Source organism: Puma concolor, chromosome A1 (assembly GCF_028749965.1).
Source record: "Puma concolor isolate L17-30 chromosome A1, mPumCon1.1.hap2, whole genome shotgun sequence".
NCBI classification, from domain to species: domain Eukaryota; kingdom Metazoa; phylum Chordata; class Mammalia; order Carnivora; family Felidae; genus Puma; species Puma concolor.
The window spans coordinates 121,915,212-121,936,348 of NC_141667.1; the positions used below are offsets into that span (position 1 = coordinate 121,915,212).

Consider the following 21,137-nt stretch of genomic DNA (forward strand, 5'->3'; position numbering starts at 1 on the left):
AATTGTTCAGCAACAGGCATGCCTACCCACAAGCTCGTCCGGGTTTCAAGAGGGGCAATACCTGCCCCTAGAGAAGTTCCTCCTTTTCACTGATAACTCAATGATCAGACTGACAGCTCCAGTGTCACAGTGTCCGATTCCAGGTGGGAAGTTGGTGCGGGAAGGCAAGGGGAACAGCCTGGGACATCTGTCCATGCATGAGAAAAACACACAGAGGTTGAGGGGATAGAGAGACAGGAAGGAAATAGGGAGGAGGGCAGAAGTCCCTCCAAAACAAACTAACTGCTATTCACAGTGGAAAGCACTAAAGTAACTTGCCTCCTTTCCCTCCAAATCAGTACTTCCTCTACTCTGCCTTCGTTTTCTCCACAGAACTTTCCAACATCTGATATACAGGCACTGATGAGCCTCCTGTCTCCATTATGAGACAAGACCACGGAGGACAGAAACTCCCTTGCGTGTATCACTCCATCTTCAGCACTCAGAATAATGCCTGGCCCACAGGAGGTGTTCAAGCACCATATGCTGGGTGAACGTTGATTGAACTAAGTAAAACAGAAGTAAACTTTTGCAGATACCTCTCAAGTTTTCCTCAGATTTCATCTGAGAGCAGCTGAATCAAAGTCAGGAGGAGCCAGCACTGCTTCAGAGAAACAAGGCAGCCTGGAAGCAGGCCCTGTTTATCTTCTGAATTCCAGAGGCTGTTCTCTCGCCTCTTCCTGGCCACAAAGAGGTAGAGGGCGGTTGACTGTGGCACAATTTGAAGGCATTTGGCATGCACACACCTTTTAGGTCACCAGAAATAACTTGGAAATGGGTGTGTGTGTTTGTGTGTGTGTGTATGTGTATGTGTGTGTGTCAAGCAGCAGGGACATGAAAAAATCATTTTATTTATGAGGCTACTGGGCAGGGAGTTATTTTCTAGGGGTGGGGACCACTCAGGCAGGGAGAACTCCAAGGGTGGGTTCCTCCATGGCTAGAATCATCCTTTATCCTCCTAGCGTGCTTTCCATCTTAACAAGCCCTTCCGTCCCTTCCCCAGCAGTCTGAAGAAAGCATTCACCTAGGAGTTTTTAACTTGAGGGAATTACTCAAGATTTTTATGTCCCTAGTGGGACGTCCCCTGACTTCTTTCTCAGTATTTGTTTACTTCCTCCTTAAAAATCACTATCTTCCAGAAAGGCAGCGGCATAAGGCCAAATCCATTGGTCACTGGGAGAGTAGAGAGTGACTTTTATTTTGTCAGTCCTTTGTAAGCACCATTTGAACAACCTCCGTTCTCAGAGACAGGTCAGCCCCACTTGGTCCGGCCCAAGGAGCGGGGCGGGGGGGGGGGGGGGGGGGGGGGATGGGCATGCCTGGGGCTGAGGACTGGCACCAGCCAGTCTATGCTGGTGTCAGCAGTAAAACCCTGGGTTTCCTGCTTTCCATGCCTGTGTTTGAGCTATCTTTCTGATTGCCTCAGTCATTAGCTATGGGTTTTGCTTTGTATCTTAACTTCTTAGAATCTCATTTATGAATCGTTTCTTTCAAAGAAGATTCTGAAAACTGACAGGCTAGTCTCCATGCTGCCACTCTCTACAATGAGAACCTTTACTGCCTTTCTACCTTACCCAGGCAATGCAGCCCTCTCTCAAGGAAGTTTGAGGGCTCTGAGGTCACAAACGCACGGGCCTTGTGTCATTTAACTATTGCTGAATAAACTGGTCCAAACTCAGTGGCTTAAAAAACCACGATGTATGATTTCTCATGAATCTGTGGGTTGAATGGGCAGCTTCTCTATTTGTCCTTCTTGGACTCATGTGGCTGCATTCAACTGATTGGTGGCCTAGACTTGGGCTTGACTGGGATGGCTGGGCTTCTCTCTCCAATGATCTTTCATGCTCAAGGAGGCTAGACTTGACTTTTTACATGGCAGCTGGATTCCAAGATGAGATGGGAAGCTACAAGGTCCTGTGGCCTGGGCTCGGATGTTACACACAGTATCATCTGTACCACATTCTCTTGGCCAAATCAAGGCAGAGGATGAAGGCCAGCCCAGATCCAAGGAGTCCATCTCTGAATGGGGGTTGCAAAGCTTCTTTGAACATATTTAATCTATCACAGGAATACAGTCAGAAGATAAGACCGAGTAAAGCAGGCCAGTTGTGAGGAGGTAGCCCCTGTGGCAAGCATCATCTGTTACCAAGTAACACATGGATTTAGCATGGCCAAATCTAACTTTTCAAAAGAAGTTGGAAATCCAGATTTAAAAAAAGATGTATTAATAGACTTAATTTTTTAGAGCAGTTTTCAGGTTCCAGAAAAACTGCTCAAAATAACTAAAGTTTCCATGAAATGTCTCCCCACTGCCTAAATTCCCCTGTAATTAACATCTCTCATTTGTGAGGTACATTTGTTGCAAGTGACAAACCCATCTGATACATTATTAGTAACTAAAGTCCATGGTTGATGTGAGGATTCACTCCGTGACCCACTGGTTTTATGGGTTTTGACAGATGCGTACTGTCTGATACCTACTGTTACGGTACCATGCAGAATGGTGTCACTGCCCTAAAAATGCCCGGTGTTCCAACTACCCCTCCCTCCTGCCCACTTATCTCTTAACTGACTCTATGGTTTTGTCTTTTTCACAAGGTCAGATATTTGGTATCATACCATTTTGTAGTATTTTCAGAGTGGCTTCTTTCATGACTTCACAGCTCACTTCTTTTTATCACCAAATTATATTCCATTGTCTGGATGTACCACAGTTGGTTTATACACTCACCTACTAAAGAACACCTTAGTTGCTTCCAAGTTTTAGCAATTATGAATGAAGCTGCTATAAATACTCATGGGCAGGTTTTTGTGTGAACTTCAGTTTTCAACTCATTTGAGTCAACACTGAGGAGTGTGATTGCTGGACCGTGTTGTAGGAGAAATCTATGTTTAGCTTTCTAAGAAACTGCCAAATTGTCTTTCAAAGGGGGTATCTCATTTTGCATTCCCACTGGCAACGCATGAGAATTCCTCTTGCTCCACATCCTAATAGCATTTGGTGGTGTCACTGTTTTAGATTTTAGGCATTCTAACAGGTGTACAGAGAGATCTCATTGTGTTAATTTGCGATTCCCTAATGACCTAAGATGTTGAGCATCTTTTCATATGCTTATTTACCTCTAAATGTTTTCCTTAGTGAGGTGCCCATCCAGATCATTTGCCCAGTTTTTAATTGGGCTGTTTGTTGAATTATTACCGAACTTTAAGATTTCTTTGTATATATTTTGCACACCGATCCTTTATCAGGGATGTGTGTTGCAAATATTTTCTCCTATTTTGGGTTTGGCTTTTCTTTTTCTTAATAGTATCTTTCATACAGCATAGGTGTTTAACCTAAATGAAGTCCAACTTACCAGTTTTTCCTTTCATGGATTATGTTCCTAGTCATTGCCAAACCCAAGGTCACCTAGATGTTCTCTTAGGTCATCTTCTAGAGATTTCATAGTTTTGCATTTTACGTTTCAGTCTATGATCCATTTTGAGTTAATTTTTTGAAAGGTATCAAGTCTGTATCTCTATCTACTTACCTACCTACCTACCTACCTACCTATTTTGCACGTGGATGTCTAGTTGTTCCAGCACGACAAGTTGGTTTGATCTCAAGGTCATGAGTTCAAGCCCCATGTTGGGTTTAGAGATTGCTTAAGTATGAACAAACAAACAAACAAATAAATAAATAAATGTTGGCTTAGTAGGTGTTGTTTTTGTTTTGTTTTTTGGTGGTAGTGGTAGGGGAGAAAGGAAGCTCCCTTTCTCCCAGCATGCACGTCTGTAGGCTGTTTTTCTCCACTGTGGATCATCTTTGCCTCCCTCATTCCCCCTTACCTGCAATGACCTTCATCCATCCATTTTGATCTATAAAATCTTAGCTAACGCCAACCTCACATTTCATCTAGCCACCCTTTCCGATATTCTCACTGGCGCGTGTACTCAACATAATCAGTTTAAAGTTGGTGAGCTCTGGGGGCTCCTGGGTGGCTCAGTAGGTTAAGCGTTCGACTTTGGCTCAGATAACGACTTCACAGTTCATGGGTTCAAGCCCTACATCAGGCTCTCTGCTGACAACTCAGAGCCTGGAGCCTGCTTTGGATTCTGTGTATCTCTTTCTCTGCCCCTCCCCTACTCCTACTCTGTCTCTATCTCTCAAAAATAAATACATGTTAAAAAAAAAAGTTGGTAAACTCTAAAAGCACTTATGCACTATAAATCCCACTTAGCACTGCCATATACATGGTCCTCCCTCCTCAGACACACTTTATAAACTCTTGGGAAGGCCAAAAATCCTCTTTTTCTCTTTTACCCCTGGTAGCTTAGCAAAGGTCTGGCCACACAGTAGATCAGCAATAGTTGCTGACAATTTTAGACTGGACTTTGGTCCTGACTTAGGTGTCTTCTGATCTTCAGGAGAGATGGGTACATTTTAGGAGGTCTGCCAAAGATGCAAACACTGCAGCCTTGCCCTGGCATGGCTCGAATGGTGCATCTCTAATTTTGATGCCTGATTTAGCATTATGCCCACACAAACAAGAGGGCCCTGATCTCCTTGGAGAATTAGGAAAGTTTTACCAATGAGACAGCAAAATGTGGTCCCAAAGGATGCTGAGTCACAAAGCATGTTCCTTTCATTATGACTATTACACGGTCATAATGACCGTTCCAGTCATTATGAAAACAATGAAAAGCAAATATATGAAATAAAAAGGAGAACAGACAGCTTCTGGTGACTGGTTCCCCACCTTATGCCTAATTAATATTCAAACTAATGGTAATCCCCCACCCCCGACTTTGTTTTCTGTTTTCATCTGCATCATTAAGTGTTCCCATTCAAGGATCTCTGTGTACTTTAAAGTGAACAATGATGGAGGGAATGGACCCTTTCATTCCCCAGGGTCTCCGCTGGTTGTGACTGAGCCCAATCACCATGGCATACCGTGCTGACAGGCTTCTCAGAATTAGTTTTCTTAGGCAAAGTATTGTGGCTTCTGTTGCCAGGATTGCCTAGTTTCTGTCCATAGTCCACCCAAGCAAATCACAGGCAGGAAAAATGAAGGCAGCACAGACTTGGAAATGGCATCTCACTGCCTTGGGTTTCAGAAATGGTCAGTGAACCTGCTGTAGAGCTCACAGGGCCTTTCGTGTGGCCCCTGTTCAGGGCCGTGGCAAACTCTGGTGTCAGTGCCACTATCAATACTGCTTCTACTTCAGGAACAGCCTTGAGCTCAAGACTTATTGATATCAGGAAGGTGTTCACTAGAAGCCTAGAAGGAGAGCAGTCTTGTTGGAAACCTCCACACTCCTACATCCAACTTTCCTTGAAAGTCAAACAAAGTCCAATTGTTCCTGGCATCACCCTTCCTTCCCTGGGAAAGCCCCCAAATTGTGCAGCAGGCAGGGAACAGTCACTATGGATGGTGTGAGGCAGGCAGAGTGACCCCCAGTGTTTTATGTGAAACAAATCACATCTAGACAACTGAAAAATAAAAATCCAAAGTTCCTTGCTCCAGGACCTGTTTAAAAAAACACTGTCCCATTTATCACTTTGCTGCCAAAGCAGTCCCTTCGGACATACCATACTCAGTGATGACTCAGGGGGCTCCCAGCTACTTAAAACAAAGATTAAAGACCACTAATTGGTTCTGCTGGCTACCATCAGGGGACAGTAAGCAACCTGGGCTAGAAATTCAACCTCGCTCATGCTGAGCAACCAATCACATCAGTTACTGACAGGTACAGAAGTTTGGACAAAATGGGGAGAGGGGAAGAGAGAGGAAGAAGAAACCAGAATGTCCTTCAAGTCTACGAAAGCAGATAGAGGAGCGCTTGACAGAGCCAGACGGCAAGACACAGAGCCTCCACAGGCAAGCATGGCCGTGGAGAAGCAGAAGAGACCCACCACCCATAAGCTGAACAAGTTAAATTATTTTGAGCTCTTGAGGCACTGGTATACTTCTTGGTGAATAACCGTATTTCCCACCAGGTAACAGGGAAGTAATTCCATTTCCTGAACATCGAGGTAGGATTTAAAGCTGCCGACCACTGAAAACAGACCATTATTTTCCCAGTGTATGATTTCATCTGATGCTACTGTTTCATCTGCAGTGTAAGCACCCCTTAAGTCCACTTTAGAGTTCTTTCCCCAGCCCCACCCCCAAGCCTTAATATCCCTTAGTCTCCTCCAAGGCAAAAATTGTTGGACCCATTATGCAGCTCTACAAACCGTGAATATCTTAGAGACATAGAATGGCAGGGTGTGAGGATGCAACCAAGGCACGGAGAGGGGTAGGAGAAGGTTCTCGTATCCTGGTGACTCACTAAGTGCAATGACTGCTCTGAAGGCAATCTGTGGCTGAACCTCAAACTATTTTTACTAGAGAAAGGCAAGGTCAGCTCCATTTTTCCCGAGTCTTATACAACTCTAGCCTGACGGTCCAGCTGTGCTGGTCATGGCCTCACATACTTTCTGCAAAGGCTCCGATTGACAGGATTTATGCGTTGGTCTGAGGAAGCATGCTAGGCAATTTGGGAGGAAACCGCAAGACAGTGGATCTACTTTCCGAGGAGGACTGGACAAGCAGCCCCAAAACTGCCTGTTCTGGGCTATGGGTGTTTACCACCCAAAGGTGAAGTAACAAAGATTCTTCTCTTTTCTAGCCTCTGATATGTGATCACAGTCATGCTAAGGTTTGAGGATCTGGAAACTCAAAGGGCTACTGGAGAGCTCTTCTTTCTAGAAGGAGACACAGAGGTAGCACTGGACATACTCCACATCATCAGGGAGAAGGGAAACCAAGACAACATAAATGAGAGAAGCAGACTTGGCTACTGATCTTCTGAGTTACTACAGTGCCTGGATGTTTTGTAAAACTAAAAGAAATCGCTTTTCATGCCCAGCAGCCAGCACAGTCAGTAGCCATCACCAAAGCCACCTCAGCAGGATGGTAAATCAAAGATCACCAAGGCCAAGAAGCGGTATGCTAAGAATAATGATTCCCCTCTGAGATGATGATGCTTAAAAAAATCCACAACAAACTAGCCAAGCTCCACACTTAGGAAGAAGGTTAAAATCATGTTCACGGGACAATGCTCAGAGTCAGATGGGGCCAGAGGGCCAATTCCAGGTGGAATAGCTCAGCAAGGGCCTACGGTGTGGCAGGCAGCCGTATATCATACTTACAGCGAGTTGGGCCGGGTGGGTTTGAGCACATCGAGATCCGGGTCACTGGAGTTCATGTTGGGCTGTAAGCTGCTGCTGGAATTAAGGATGCTGTTTGCATTTGATGAGACGACAGATTCTAAACTGGAGTTGATGATGCTGTTTCTTTGTTCCTCTGTGGGAAAAAAAAGGCCAGGAGCCCCACATCACTATTATTTCATAGGGATATTTTGTTCCTACATATATACAAAAACTTAGCAATCATGAGAATGGATTGAGATCTCAACAAAACTAAGAAAGAGACATAGGAAAGGGTAGGAATTACAGGCAGAAAAGGAAGAGGAAAGGAAACAGGAAAACACATGAGTTTCAACTTTGGAGCAACCCCCCCCCGCACCCCCCCAAACCCGACAACATGGACCACCCATTTTCCTCGTGGTCCTACCACTGCATTATGAATTGTGTGTCTTCATTTGACTGGCAGATGGGCAGAACAGAGCAGCCTTCACAGCCCCTTGCATTCAAACAGATCCCCTTGGTTTCTGTGCCATTCACCTTTTATTCTAAAACTCTTGCCCCCAGTCTGGTCTTAATTGCCAGGGCCACGTCCTACCTCCAATTCTACAGCACCTCACTATAAAATATCTTCACCTTGGCCATCAACTTTCTTATGACTCTGCAATGTAAATTCCTGACCACGCCAAAGACAGACCTTTCTGGGTTGTCTCCAGCTCCATGTATTTGATGTCTAGCTTCAAGTTAGTTCTTTGATTAACAGATCTATAAGGGCTACAGAGTAGTCTGCATATAAAACACCAAGTACACAGTCCACGCAGTTATATTTGGGCTTAGAGAGTATTACTAAGCTGGTAAGGAAGAAACCAGAGTTCTCTTGAAGCCTCCACTCCTGACTGGCTGAGTGGCCTCAGGCAATTTTCACTCTGTTTCTTGGTTAACCCATCTATCAAATGGGGAGAAGGACGGCTGCTTTGCACAGCTTGAGGAGTTCATGAGGATCAAGTGGGATCATATGCAAGAATGCATTTTGTAAGCTGCAGAACACTATTCAAAGAAAATAATGTTCTTTTTCTTCCCATCCTTAAAAGCTTGGAATCATGTGATGAAGATAAAATTGGGGGGACGATTTAGCTAAATGGTACAGACACCACTGCTGTAGCAAAAATATTAGAGACTTGGAAGGTCATTCTTGTCCCACAGTCAATACAGATACACCATAATGAAATCAGCTGCCATTGCAGACAATCAACTCACTTATCAGGAAATAGTGTATCTGGGTTAATGCACACTGGACCTTTGAAACAAGCCAGAGGTATACCATGTCCCTAAGAAGACAGACTGGACTCATTGACATGGTAGTTTAGACAGTGACATTTAAACTCAGGTCTCTTTAGGCAATAAAGAGACTGATGTGATAAAAAATATTTTTCCATTTGCACTAGTCATGTGCATACAAATGTATTATGCTTATGAGATGATGTTAGAGTAATTTTCACATGTAATACACAAACATACACACACATACACACACACGCACACACACACCTGAAGCCCCTAATACCTTGGCAAATTGTCAATGCCATGTTTAAAACCCTATAGAAGAGGGACGCCTAGGTGGCTCAGTCAGTTAAGTGACTGACTCTTGATTTCGGTTCAGGTCATGATCTCATGGTTTGTTGAGATCAAGTCTTGCATTGGGCTCTGTGCTAACAGGGCAGAGCCTGCTTGGGATTATCTCTCTCTTTGGCCCTCCACTGCTCACACACTCTCTCTCTCTCTCTCTCTCTCTCTCAAAATAAATAAACTTTAAAAAACCCTCACAAAACCCTATAGAAGAATCAAAAACCACAACACCCTATAAGAGTAAAAACCTTTAAGAGTCAAAAAATCCTGTGAGGCTTTTGGGACATTTCTGAACTCTAAGTACATCTCAAAAACAAGGAGATTATTAACCTGATTCCTGAGATTTAGAACTATTCCTATTTCAAGAGCTTCAATTCCAACAGAAACAACAACAAATAAAGAGAAACTGAAAGAGTTACAATGAGCCAAGTTGCAGGAAAACTACCAGGGCCTTTAAATGGGAACTTGCTATCAGGAAGAAAAACAACTCTAAAATTACATATAGAGGATCACTGAGAAAATGGATATGCCACTTGCCAGTATGAATCAGCTAAGTGAAACTTTCCTTTGACCAAAATACTCTTATACAGATTTCTGAAAGACTGTGAGAAGCCCAAGACCACCATATAGAAAAGGGGACTAGAGATGATACCTTTCTGGGGTTCAATGGAGTCAATTTCTGCTTCAGAGGCAAGGAGAGATGAATAGTTTTATTAACTCTAGCTTGAGGACAAGTTTGCATGATGTAATTCTCTGAATTTGCAGGAAATAGAAGAGTATTACCACAGTTGATCTCTCTCCTGTGATTATATTTAGTTGCCCATAAGAGGGCTATGATTCTATAAATTAAAAAGAATGCCTTTATAAAAATACATTTGCTTTCTAAAATATTTTTGGGACTTTTTTTCTCCTGCTTACTATCCATTAGGAAAAGAAAGTATCTAAGAGAGAATCTTCTTCAATTTTCATCTATTCAATGAATGTTTATTAAGTACTTACCGAGTATTGGCAATGACTGGCATTGACAGTGAACCCCTACACTAACTGCCAGGTATTTAAGTCAGATGCATATTAGAGTATTTATTAACTTGCACTTATTCATGTGTTTGTATGTCTACCTTAGTTGATAGACTGTAAGCACCTTAAGATTAAACAAACACTGGACAGATAAAACTCTGAAATCACAACTGAAAAAAAATTAGATAAAGATCTTTGCAACACCCAGGATACACGCGATGAATCACGGGAACCTACCCCCAAAACCAAGAGCACACTGTATACACTGTATGTTAGCCAACTTGACAAGAAGTTATATTAAAAAAAAAAAAAAGATGCTTTGCTTTATCAAACATTTTATCAGAATCCTAACACTCATTTAAGAATCTCATTCTACAAATGGGACTTAGGTAAAATTTTTGGCTTTTTCAACGAGTGAAGCAAGAAGACTGCTACATATGGAAACTGACATGTGTCTGAAATGAACCCACATGGGAATAAGGACAGGGATGGACAGTGAGAGCCTGACCCTGCCTGGACTTGAAAGCCAAGAGAATTAAATGAGTGGCTACCCCCAAATTGAAATTGAGGATTTCCAGTATTTCATTCAGTGGAGGTCATTAGAATTCTTTTTTAGAAAATAAATCCTTTTGGAGATTCTATTTCAATTTACATTAGGTATCTTGAACCTTACAAATATGGCATAACCTATATCAAAATGACAACAAAGGCAAAAGATCAAGGAAATGAGTCCTTTGTCCAACAAGAAGATACAAAAATTTTAATCATAAAACTTCATAGTTCTGCAGTCAAGAAAGCTAAATATACATATCAAAAGTCGGACTGTTTGTTACTGGTAAGCCTCGATGGGGCCCATGGTAAGGAAATCTGGAAACCTGGCACTCTTTGACCGCAAGACCACTACCGTTTTATTGGACACGAGACCTCAAATAGTGAGAATGAGAGCTTCTAGGTATAGGCAGACTTCTGAGCTGAAACACTGACAGGTGTTTCACTGAAGATGAGCAGGACAGTCAAAGTTAGTCCAGCAAAGAGGTGGAGAGTAAAATCAACAGCCAATCAAATGTTTTAATGGTTATGGCAAATTATACCAAGACATATTCTAGAACATTTGCTATGAATTAAAATATAAAGAGAACATGGTTCAGTAATGTCACTCCCAACAGGGGGATCTTTGTCAGGTGGGCAAATGAGTACTTGCCCTAATAGAAAAAAATGAGAACAGGCAGCCGAAAACACAATTTTTAAAAATGAAATTAACCAAATTGTTCAAATATCAGAGTTGGACCTGTCTGAGACACTGATGATTCAGGCCAGTTCCGGCATCGTCATCAGAAGGTCTAAGAAGGATTGATGACAATTACATTGCTGAAGAAAAGGAAATTACAGGCTAGTGGATTGAAAAAGAAAAACAACAACAGTTATGAGTCAAATCAACAGGATCAGAGAGAACCACTTAAATGACCAAAAGAAAAAGAATGCCCACAACTCAGGAGTATTCCTAAACTGCTTGAAGTCCATGGGGATGCTTGCTTTCTTTAAACATGTTTGTCAACAAGAATCTCTCTTCATTTTAGTCACAGAAAACAAGGGCTTGGAGCAAAGAAATGATAAAATAAATCCCCAAACAACTGTAAACACGTGTGGGTGAGCACTGGATGTTTTTATGAACATATGTTCTACGAAGGGTGATAAACCAGATGTGGTCTTAGGGCTTAGAAATTCAAACCACTCAGGGCAGGGGCATGCATGCCCACAAAGAACCCCTCCAGGGTCTGTTACAGTGATCTGTGAGGTAAGCATCAGTCACACATTCCTGGCACCTGGCCCATGCATAATGTACACTAAAGCTCCATGAGTGGTTACAGGGCAAATAATAAATGTAAGGTGACCAAAAGCCATCAAAGCGTATTCTGCTAGCACAGAAAGAGGCAGTTCTGTGTGACTGAATTTTCAGGTGCTTCAGACAGGCACCACTAATGTCCTTGAAACCAAAGTAATGGTTATAGTGGGCAGAGTCTGTGTTTTTTGTACAAATCAGGAGCGGAAAAATAGGACTATGCAACCAAATCACTGCAACTAAAAAAAGAAAGCCACAGAATAATTTTGGTGATATTGTACTTGTTCTGGGGGTTGCCATGGAAATCTGGGAGCTAAGCAACCTCACTTTCCATATTTACCAAGTGACTCCTGCTCACTCTAATGACACTCCCTCCCCATCCCCACCCCCCACACAAAAGGCAGGGTCTGTGTTTATCATGGAACCCAGAGACAAGGCCAGGAATGCACACGCAGCACCAAACCGAATTCGCATGTCTTGGCAAGCGTCGACACTCCAGCCCACTGAATACACAGAGTGGGAGGATAAATAGGAAACACAGACTTGCAACGTCACTCCGGGGGAGGTTTCCCACCAGGCGTGGATGTCTGTCAGAATATGGGCTAACATCATCTTTCCGTGATGTCTGAGACCTAGATGTCAAAAGAGGGGAGAGAAAAGTTCTTTAAGAGCATCTCATGATACCCAGAGCCCAAAGGAGGGAACACGCTGTGTACACGATCAAACAAGGAGGAAAGGGAGTTACCAGACTGACGGGAGTTCTGCAAAGACACAGACTTGAGACAAAAAATACTAAGACAAAAGCAATATACCCAGAGGCTTTCCCTTGCTGTGGCAGGGAGAGAGGTGTACTTTCTCCTGCTTATTAAAGTTTTGCAATGAAGTCTGCAATGTATCATCTTGACAAGATAGGATGATAACAGTATGGCAGCTTAATGAATTTTGCAATAAAAAATGATGAGTGCACAGTAATTTCTGAGTTTTTCATCTCTGGGAAACACCCAAGTACATGAGAAGCTTAGAATCAGACTTTCTGAAGCAATCTTTTTTCCCTTGTAGTTTTTCTTCCTGGTAACAGTGGCGTGCCAAGCCACACTAAAATCTGAGGTGGTATGATTTCATGTTGACCCAGTGTCAGTCCCTATGATAAAAATAATCTGAAAAAGCAGTCTGAGCAATGTGTTTGGGCACATAACATTTTGGGCAATGTTTCAAAAAACAGCCCTAAAAAGCAGTTTGGGCAGTGAGGGACTAAATAGCGTATTGATAAGTACAAAATGTGGTCGATCTGTTGTTCTGACCATAGGACATAGTACATGCTATTACAACTTTTGGCAGGTTGTCCTCAGCAAAAACTACCAATTTTGGTCCTATGTAGAGTGACTGACTTATTTCCTAGTCATGGTGCTCATAATAACCCTTTTCTCTGCAAAAGGAAAAAATGCCAATAAAACTGCATTTCACGAGAGAATGGGGGAATCACTGCAGCTGGCCCAGGATTGAAATGATTCACAGGAAAGAGGCTTGCAGGCACATGGGGAAGCCCACCCCCGAAACAACACCATTTCCAAAACCACAATGTAGGAACGAACGTCTACATACGGCTGAACCGGGGGTTGAAGGATCAGAGTTAAACAGATAATCTACTATGTACAACAAAGCCTTCCCCCCCCCCCCACCCCAGCTGAGCACTTGCTTTGGAGTAGGGACATTCTTCATTTAATCTCTGGTTCCCTGATAAGTGAGGGAATCCACTACAGAATGCTTATATTATTAATGTTTAGCAAACAGAAAATGATAATATTTATTTTTATACCATGACTCATTGAAAAATGGGCTTGGGATAGTAAAAAAAAAATGTGTGAATAGGTAGTTTGTTTTTAATGATGTAAAAATTAGTCAATACATAATAAAGATGCATTCCTCTCCAACTTCTCAAGTATAGAAAAGCATGCAAATATTCCATACTTATTTTGGTATGTCAATGTCCAAATTTTCTATACATAGAAACATACACATATATACTTCTAACAAAATAGTATAGCATCGTAACTACGGATGAGTTACTTGCTTTGTTCACTTAGTGATAAAGCCAGAGACAGAAGCCTGTAACATGCTGTTTTTCATTTAATGATCTACTTTGAGCTTTTTGCTTGCCATTAGCTTTCCAGGGCATCATTGTTTCAAATGGCCACATCAACTATGTGGTTTTCAGTCACACGTGGTCATCATGCATAATGAAGCCAAGAGCCACGTTATACCTTACAGTCTGTGTGACAGTAGGAATCCATGTGGATAAACACATCACCTGCCAATACAAACACGTGTGGCCAAAGCACCCAGGATCTGCAGAGGCAACCTGAGAAAACGCACAAGCCGCAGCTTGGAGTGCTGGGAGAAAGACATTATGCGATAAGCCTTTGAATACTATGAATTCCCAGTTATTTTTCAACCAGGAAGACACAAATGAGAAGTATATGAGCTGAATTCTTAACCTCTCACTGGGTCTGTCTGGGAAAGGGTCCAAAATGAATTATATTAGCTAAGAGAATGAGAGCTATAATTCCAGCAGCATGTTAGGGTGATCCGTGTAAAACAAAGCCCAAGAATCTATTCCCACTCCCCAGACCCACCAATGCTACACAACTCATCCTAGCTGCTGATATATGTGAATTCAAGCACCAGAAGAGCTCTCTCTGGGGCCAGGGTGACTCTGCATTACTCTCACATATGGGCTTCTCCTTTGGAATCTGCAAGATACACAGAGGGAGTATTTCCTCAGTCAAATGTAACGTAAAACTATAGTCTGATGATAATCATCACAATTGTAACTAACATTTATTAGGTGCTTACTACGTTCTAGGCCCAGTGTCAAGTACTTTACATGCACCTGCACTGGTTCACTTAATCATGGTAACTGCCCTCCAAGGAAGCTATTATTAGTGATCGATTTTGCAGATGAGCAAATGGAGGTTCAGAAAGGGAAACTAATGCACTCTAGGTCTCAGAGCTGCTAGGTCACAGGGATGGCCTGAAACAATGCAGTGTGACTGGAGAACCCCTGCTTTCCACCACCACACCAGGCTGTCACAAACCTCAACAGAGAGTCAAAGACATGCGCTGGGAGGGACAGAAATGAGCAGCCTTGACTGTCCCTCCTTTCCCCAGGTGTGTGCCTCTCTCACTTCAGCTGGCATCAGCATCACCAGAGTGCTTTAAAAAATACCAATGCCTGGGCTCTAGTCACGATCTCCTGATTCAGAACGTACCTGGGAGGAGACCAGGCATCCGTATTTTTAACAAGCTCCTTACACAAGTCCAATGTACACCAAGTGTAAGAACCACTGTTCCAAGAAACAGGTTTCAACACCTTGGTGTAAGCACTAAAAATCTGAGACAAAAATCAGTGATAAATGTCACCTCGTCATCTCTTGGAAGAACTTTAAAAGGCACTAGATCTGGTTGCTGGTTCCCTCTAATCCTTCTGGCTCCACCTCCTACACTTGTCCAGCAAAAGTACAGCTTCTATGTCAGTACCTTTCACCTGGAGATAGCGCTCTGATTTCTGCTGCAGGATGTTATCCGTGGGGCACCTTACAGATTAAACAGTCATCTCCTTTGATACCATTCATTTGCCAGCACAGTTGTGAAAACCGTGACGCATGTGTTCTGTGATCGCAAATCATAGTGACTACCTTGGCCCAGCAAATGAAAGGTCCTGCTGAACACATCCTGCTCTCTGCATAGTTGGTACGAGATCTAGAGGGGCTGCTGCCTGCTGGTGTGCATATTGAGGAATCCATTTAAGATGGTCCAAGTGCCCCCATGGCACCGCTAGATGCTAGGACAGATGGCTTTTACTGCTTCTGTAATTCAGTCTAGAAAGACTTTCACTTCCGTGGCTGAAGAACTGACAGAGGCACCCTTTTGGAGACAACCTGGCATGGGGAAGGGACATCACCTGGGTACAAATTCCTCCTCAGTGCTTTACCAACTGTGTGACTACTTAACCTCTGGAGCGTCAGTTTACTTGTCTGTGAAGTGTGGATAGGGGGGACCTGCCTCACTGGGTGACGGTCAGTTGTGAGAAGGAAGTAAGATACTGATGCACTTAGCAGGCTGTCTGGCATGTTGGGTGAGGCATAATAATTTTAACTTTGATTGTTGTTGTTACTGAATGAGGTTCAGATCCAACTTGGTCTCAAGGTTCTTCATCAGATGCATTGTTTATCCTTCCACATCAGCCTTCCACTCCCATCCCACCCCCAGCTCTGTACAGGCAGATCTCTCCCTTAAGGGAAATGTAGACTCCAGGTTCATAAGCAGAACTGGAAATACTTCCCCTTAGAATTAAGGGGTTTGCAGGCTAGGTCACAAAAGCACACAGAACCACATCTCTTTAAGAACAACCCCCCAAGTTGAAACCAGAAGGCAGAATCATCACTGGCTAATAGTGTAGCTCTGAGGTCTCAACAACTGGATTCAAACCTATTTTGTTGCTGTGTGATCCTGAGTACGTTATTTAATATAAGTTTTATCTTCCTTCATTGTCGCAAACGCGGACAGTACCTGTGTAATGTTGGAGATTAAGTGAGGTGTTGCTATGCACAGTGCTTCGCATGAGAAACCACTTGATAAATTAAAGTGCCATATATGTATGTATATATATATTTAACATACATTAACAAAAATCTGATTTCTGTGGGAGAATGTTTTGTAAGTTCAATTTGGGAACATACCTTTCCACAATCCTCAGTCCGAGAGACAAGAGCTACCCTCTGCTACTTATAGAAAGACCATTCCCTGTTCCCTGTGCAGAGCATCACAGCCACCCTTCTGTCCTTTGTGTGAGACTATGACTCATTTCCTTTAGCATCTTACTCGGAATTCTACCTTTCAGGAAGCATTCCTTGACCACCTATATACAACTTGGATTTCTGGTCCCTCTTCACTAACAATGTGAAGTGGCTTGTATTTGTTGCTATGTTTCTAAATCCTGTTTTTCCCCATCAATTCCTTTTCTTCTTTTCTGCAAAGTTTTTTTTTTTTTAATTTTTGTTTATTTTTTGGGAGAGGGAGAGAAAATGGGGAAGGGGCAGGGAGAGAGAGAGAGAGAGGCAGGGAATTTGAAGCAGGCTCGGCACTGTCAGTGCAGAGCCCGATGAGGGGATTGAACCCATGAACCCTGAGATCATGACCTGAGCTGAAGTCGGATGCTCAACTTACTGACCACCCAGGTACCCTTCCACAAAGTTTTAGTCTCAGAGACTGTTCCCATTACATTCCTAGTCCCACTTTCACCACACATTGATTGTCTACGAGGAGTCATGTGCTGCCTTGGAACTGACCAAAGTCGCTACCCAAAAGAGAGTAGGAGAAAGCACCCAACTCCTCATTCTGGGAAGAGAACACGGTTACCGTAAAGAGATCTCTACCTTTAGGGAAAGGGGAAATGCTGTTGGGAGAAGATTCCACTAATACCCATAAGATTAAAGCTGAAGAATCTTATGGAGGTGTGTGGGACACAACTGGTCTATTTCCACAGAAGAAGAAACTCCTTCTGGAAAACAAGACCCATATCCAGGAGCATCAGCTAATATGCCACATGCTTCCAGGAGCCTGAAGTACAAAGAGAGAGGATTGAACCTATGAACTCCCAAGATGACTCTCAGGACCTTCCTCTCCAGGAAAAGGGAGACAACCTGCAACCTGAGGCCAAGAGCATTGGCAGAAATTTGCGTCTAAGACAAACGTCTTCTGCACAGAGTGGGGGCAATGCAGAGAGGGGAGAGAAAAACGTGCGCTGACAATCAACAACTGGAACCTCTCAAAGGAAGCAGCCAAGTGAGCTACGCTAGGAGTTTTAGGCCCAGTAAGCATCTCAACAGGGACTGAAGAGAGGGCTAACCAATGGAATACAGAGAAAATTCTCAAGTGCAAGTACATCAGTGAGGGGAAAAGTGTAACTGAATTCAGGAGGAAGTAAGAGGAAATGGGGTTCTGAAAAACATCATCTGCCAAAAATCAAGGTACAGAAGGGTTATGTGAAGATGTGCTTCTGTGTCCACACAAGAACAATGCCTGTAACAAGTTTTGCTCTGTGGCCAGAACCTGAAGAAAGGTAAGGTCACACCAAAGCTGGACAGGTGTCACAGGAACTGAAAGTGCACAGCATGGAAGTAACAGGTGAAGAGTGCACACCCCCAGTGACAGAACAGCCAAATGACAGTATCAGAACCCAATTCTAGTCCAAACAAACTTGAGTTCACATATTTACATTAAGAGAAAGGAAAGGAGTCACTCAAAAATTCAAAGTACTATCTGTGGACTCCAAACCGTAGTACAAATCTCACAGGTGAGAAGTAAGAAGTCTTTATCTTTATTTTAATGGTTACATGTTTAATGTATATTAGAAAGTAAAACAGTGAGACCATAAAATTCACATTTTTAGAGATTTTACTAAGTAGGATGAAGCCATGTAAAGAAGGCAGAGGCTTGGGGCGCCTGGGTGGCGCAGTCGGTTAAGCGTCCGACTTCAGCCAGGTCAAGATCTCGCGGTCAGTGAGTTCGAGCCCCGCGTCAGGCTCTGGGCTGATGGCTCAGAGCCTGGAGCCTGTTTCCGATTCTGTGTCTCCCTCTCTCTCTGCCCCTCCCCCGTTCATGCTCTGTCTCTCTCTGTCCCAAAAATAAATAAACGTTGAAAAAAAAACATTAAAAAAAAAAAAGAAGGCAGAGGCTTTAAGATCAATTTAAAGAAATGTATTCAAACAAAAGCATATGAATTATGTGGTTGAGGGCCAAAGAGTAAATGAAGGTCTATGCAAATGACTCGAGTTTGGGAAGTGACTAAGTAGCCAAAGTTCCTTAAACTGAAAAACATCACCATATGGAAATACACAAATTTTTCCCTCACCAATTACCTGCAGTATTTATTTGTATTTTAATTCTACAGAGTAAATTCAGCAAAGTGCTTTGATAAAGTAGCCTTCTATCTTTATCCACAGATAGACAAAGGGAAGGGTAAGTTGTGTGCAAGCAAGACAGTGCCCGGTCACCTGCTCATCTAACAGTGAGGGGTGCTCACAAAACCTTCCAGCTCCTGGCCAGTCTTCCCTTCCAGCATCAACTCACTCAACCCCTCCTATGGCACTTTCCAAGCCAGCATGGATGTCATTTCTAGTTTCTCAAGAAAAAAGCAATTTCCAAAACAAACCATAAGAAGTCTATGAATATATGCACACCCGCATTCTTTTCAATGGAAATGTTTCTTCTCCAAGACAGGGAAGAAAGCTAAGTGCCCCTGAAATATTTGAGTGTATGGAAGTTCCAGTCCTGTTTCCAGGGCGCATTTCCTAACATTTGGAAGAAAGATAAGCTGCTTCACTGTCTTCCCATCTTCCATGCTTCCATCCACGGTGCAGACAGGGACATAACAGCTCGGTCTGCGGCTTAGATGCACCTGTTTTCACACATCCTTAACTTTCATCCTCTGGCTCGTGTGATAAAAATTAATCTTGAGTCAGGATCTAATTGATTTTCTCCTCATCTCCATCTTCTTCCTTACATGCTCCCAGAGTATGCTTGTAGACCTGCTTCCAAGCTGCTTCTGCTTCCATCCTAACCTACACTGCTCATTGCTTAGTACAAAACGAGGTGACTGTCACTCTCCTGGACACCTGAGGAACACACCCCTCCACAGCCTAATGCCCTGTTCATGGCAGATATGGGTGAGACCAGTCCTGTTCCAAGTGTTCCCTACTACACTCAGAGGGGCCCAGGCCATGTGCAGACCGAAGTGAGAAGGACCCAAGCCAGGTATTTAAGAGCAACACGGGCTATTGTTTGAAGAGAACTCAACCCCATTGGGGTCAAAACCCCAAAAGTATACAAATCCTTTCACCTAGAAATTCTTCCAGGATTTATCTTAACGAAATGATCATGTATATGAACAGATTTAGCTACAAAGATTAACAGGGGCTTTACTCATGAAAGCTAAACATCTGAAACAACACAAAGGGTGCTAAATTCACCAAGGTCCAGCCATTTTATGGGATAGTATGACATCTTTAAATGCAGTGACACTCTGGGGGCAGCGAATATTTGTTTTCAGAATGATAACTTCTGAAATACAGGGGATAAGAAATGCTTTTTCGTAAGGAAGAAGAAGATGCCAATCCAGATATGGATTTTCTCTCCTTTTCGAAGCCAAGTGGCTGATTCTTCTGATCTGTGCCTTTACTGTACTTCATAAAGGCAACAACAGCAACAATAACAACATCACCTCCGCCCCTCCACCCCCCCCCCCCCCCCAGTAAACGCACTTATTGTGCACCAGGTGCCGTGTGAAGTGCTTTAATCTGCACAACAACTCTGTGAGGGAGAAACTAGTATCCCTGTCTTCCAAAAGAGAAGCCCAAGGCCCCGAGATGCAAGTTAACTTGCCCACATCGTGCACAGCCAGAGAGCGGCAGACTCAGAGCTAGCAGCCAAGCAGTCCGGTGCCAGTGCATGCTCTCAACTGTCACATGTTCCACAGCCTCTGTGAATGGGTATCTCCCTCTGAAGGTGCTTACTGCGGTGACCTACATGATCCATTCACTTGTCTATTCCCCTCACTCCACTGTGAGCACTTTAAAAACAAGGTCCTATTTGTATACTCCCAGTCCCTTGCAGGCCTCGTCTAAGCGTCAGTTGCATGAAAGAATTAGCCTTGGTATTTGCACGTGATTAAACAATAACTAGTAATAATAGTGGCAGCTCTCAGCCCTTGCCAAGTCTAGGACTTGTGCCAGATGCTTAAATGCAAAATTGCATTTAATCCTTAACAAATCCCTTTAAGATAGGCACTGTTATTCCTACTACACAGATGAGCAAACGGAGGCTGCAAGAAGGTAAAAGGCTTGCCCGTGCATTGCTTCTGGCACAAAAACCCAGGTCTGATGGGACTCCAGGCAGAGCTGGAGCCCTCACCACCACCCAGCTCTCTTATTACAGAAGCTCAAATAAGCCTGGATATTTTAAGGCCCAGTGGCCTGATAACTGCAAAGAACTCAGTTCTGACATGAAAAGAGGATTCAGTCAAACCGAGGTGATAACACTCTACTGCTTGGAACAAAGAGGGCATTATTCTCTAATTAATTCATTAATTAAGTTCACACATATATTAAGTGTCTGCTCCATGCCAGGCCCTGTGAGGTGGAGCAGAAGGATGAGCCAAGCAAGGGCCAGCCCTCAGAGTCACAGTCCAGTAGGGCATGTGACTTGCACTAATAAGCATTTAATTACAAACTGAGAAAAGGAAACTGGTTCTGTGGAAGCCGCTAACAAAAAAGGGGCCAAGGCAGTAACGCCAGAGCTGAGCTCTTACTGTGTAGCAGGAAGAAACAATGCTCAGCTGTTCGCCCAAAGGAGATCTGGAAAGAGAATCCTGAACAGCAAGTGGCC

General features: G+C 43.3%; 1 protein-coding gene across 1 annotated transcript in view; it reads right to left on the bottom strand.

Moving 5' to 3' along the window:
- The window catches only part of ARHGAP26 (Rho GTPase activating protein 26), a 432,059-nt gene that overhangs the window by 67,443 nt on the left and 343,479 nt on the right, over positions 1-21,137 (bottom strand). The window contains exon 20 of the mRNA XM_086716387.1: positions 7,217-7,370. Within this exon, the coding sequence (XP_086572513.1) occupies positions 7,217-7,370 (154 nt within the window). The remainder of the gene's footprint in view (positions 1-7,216; positions 7,371-21,137) is intronic.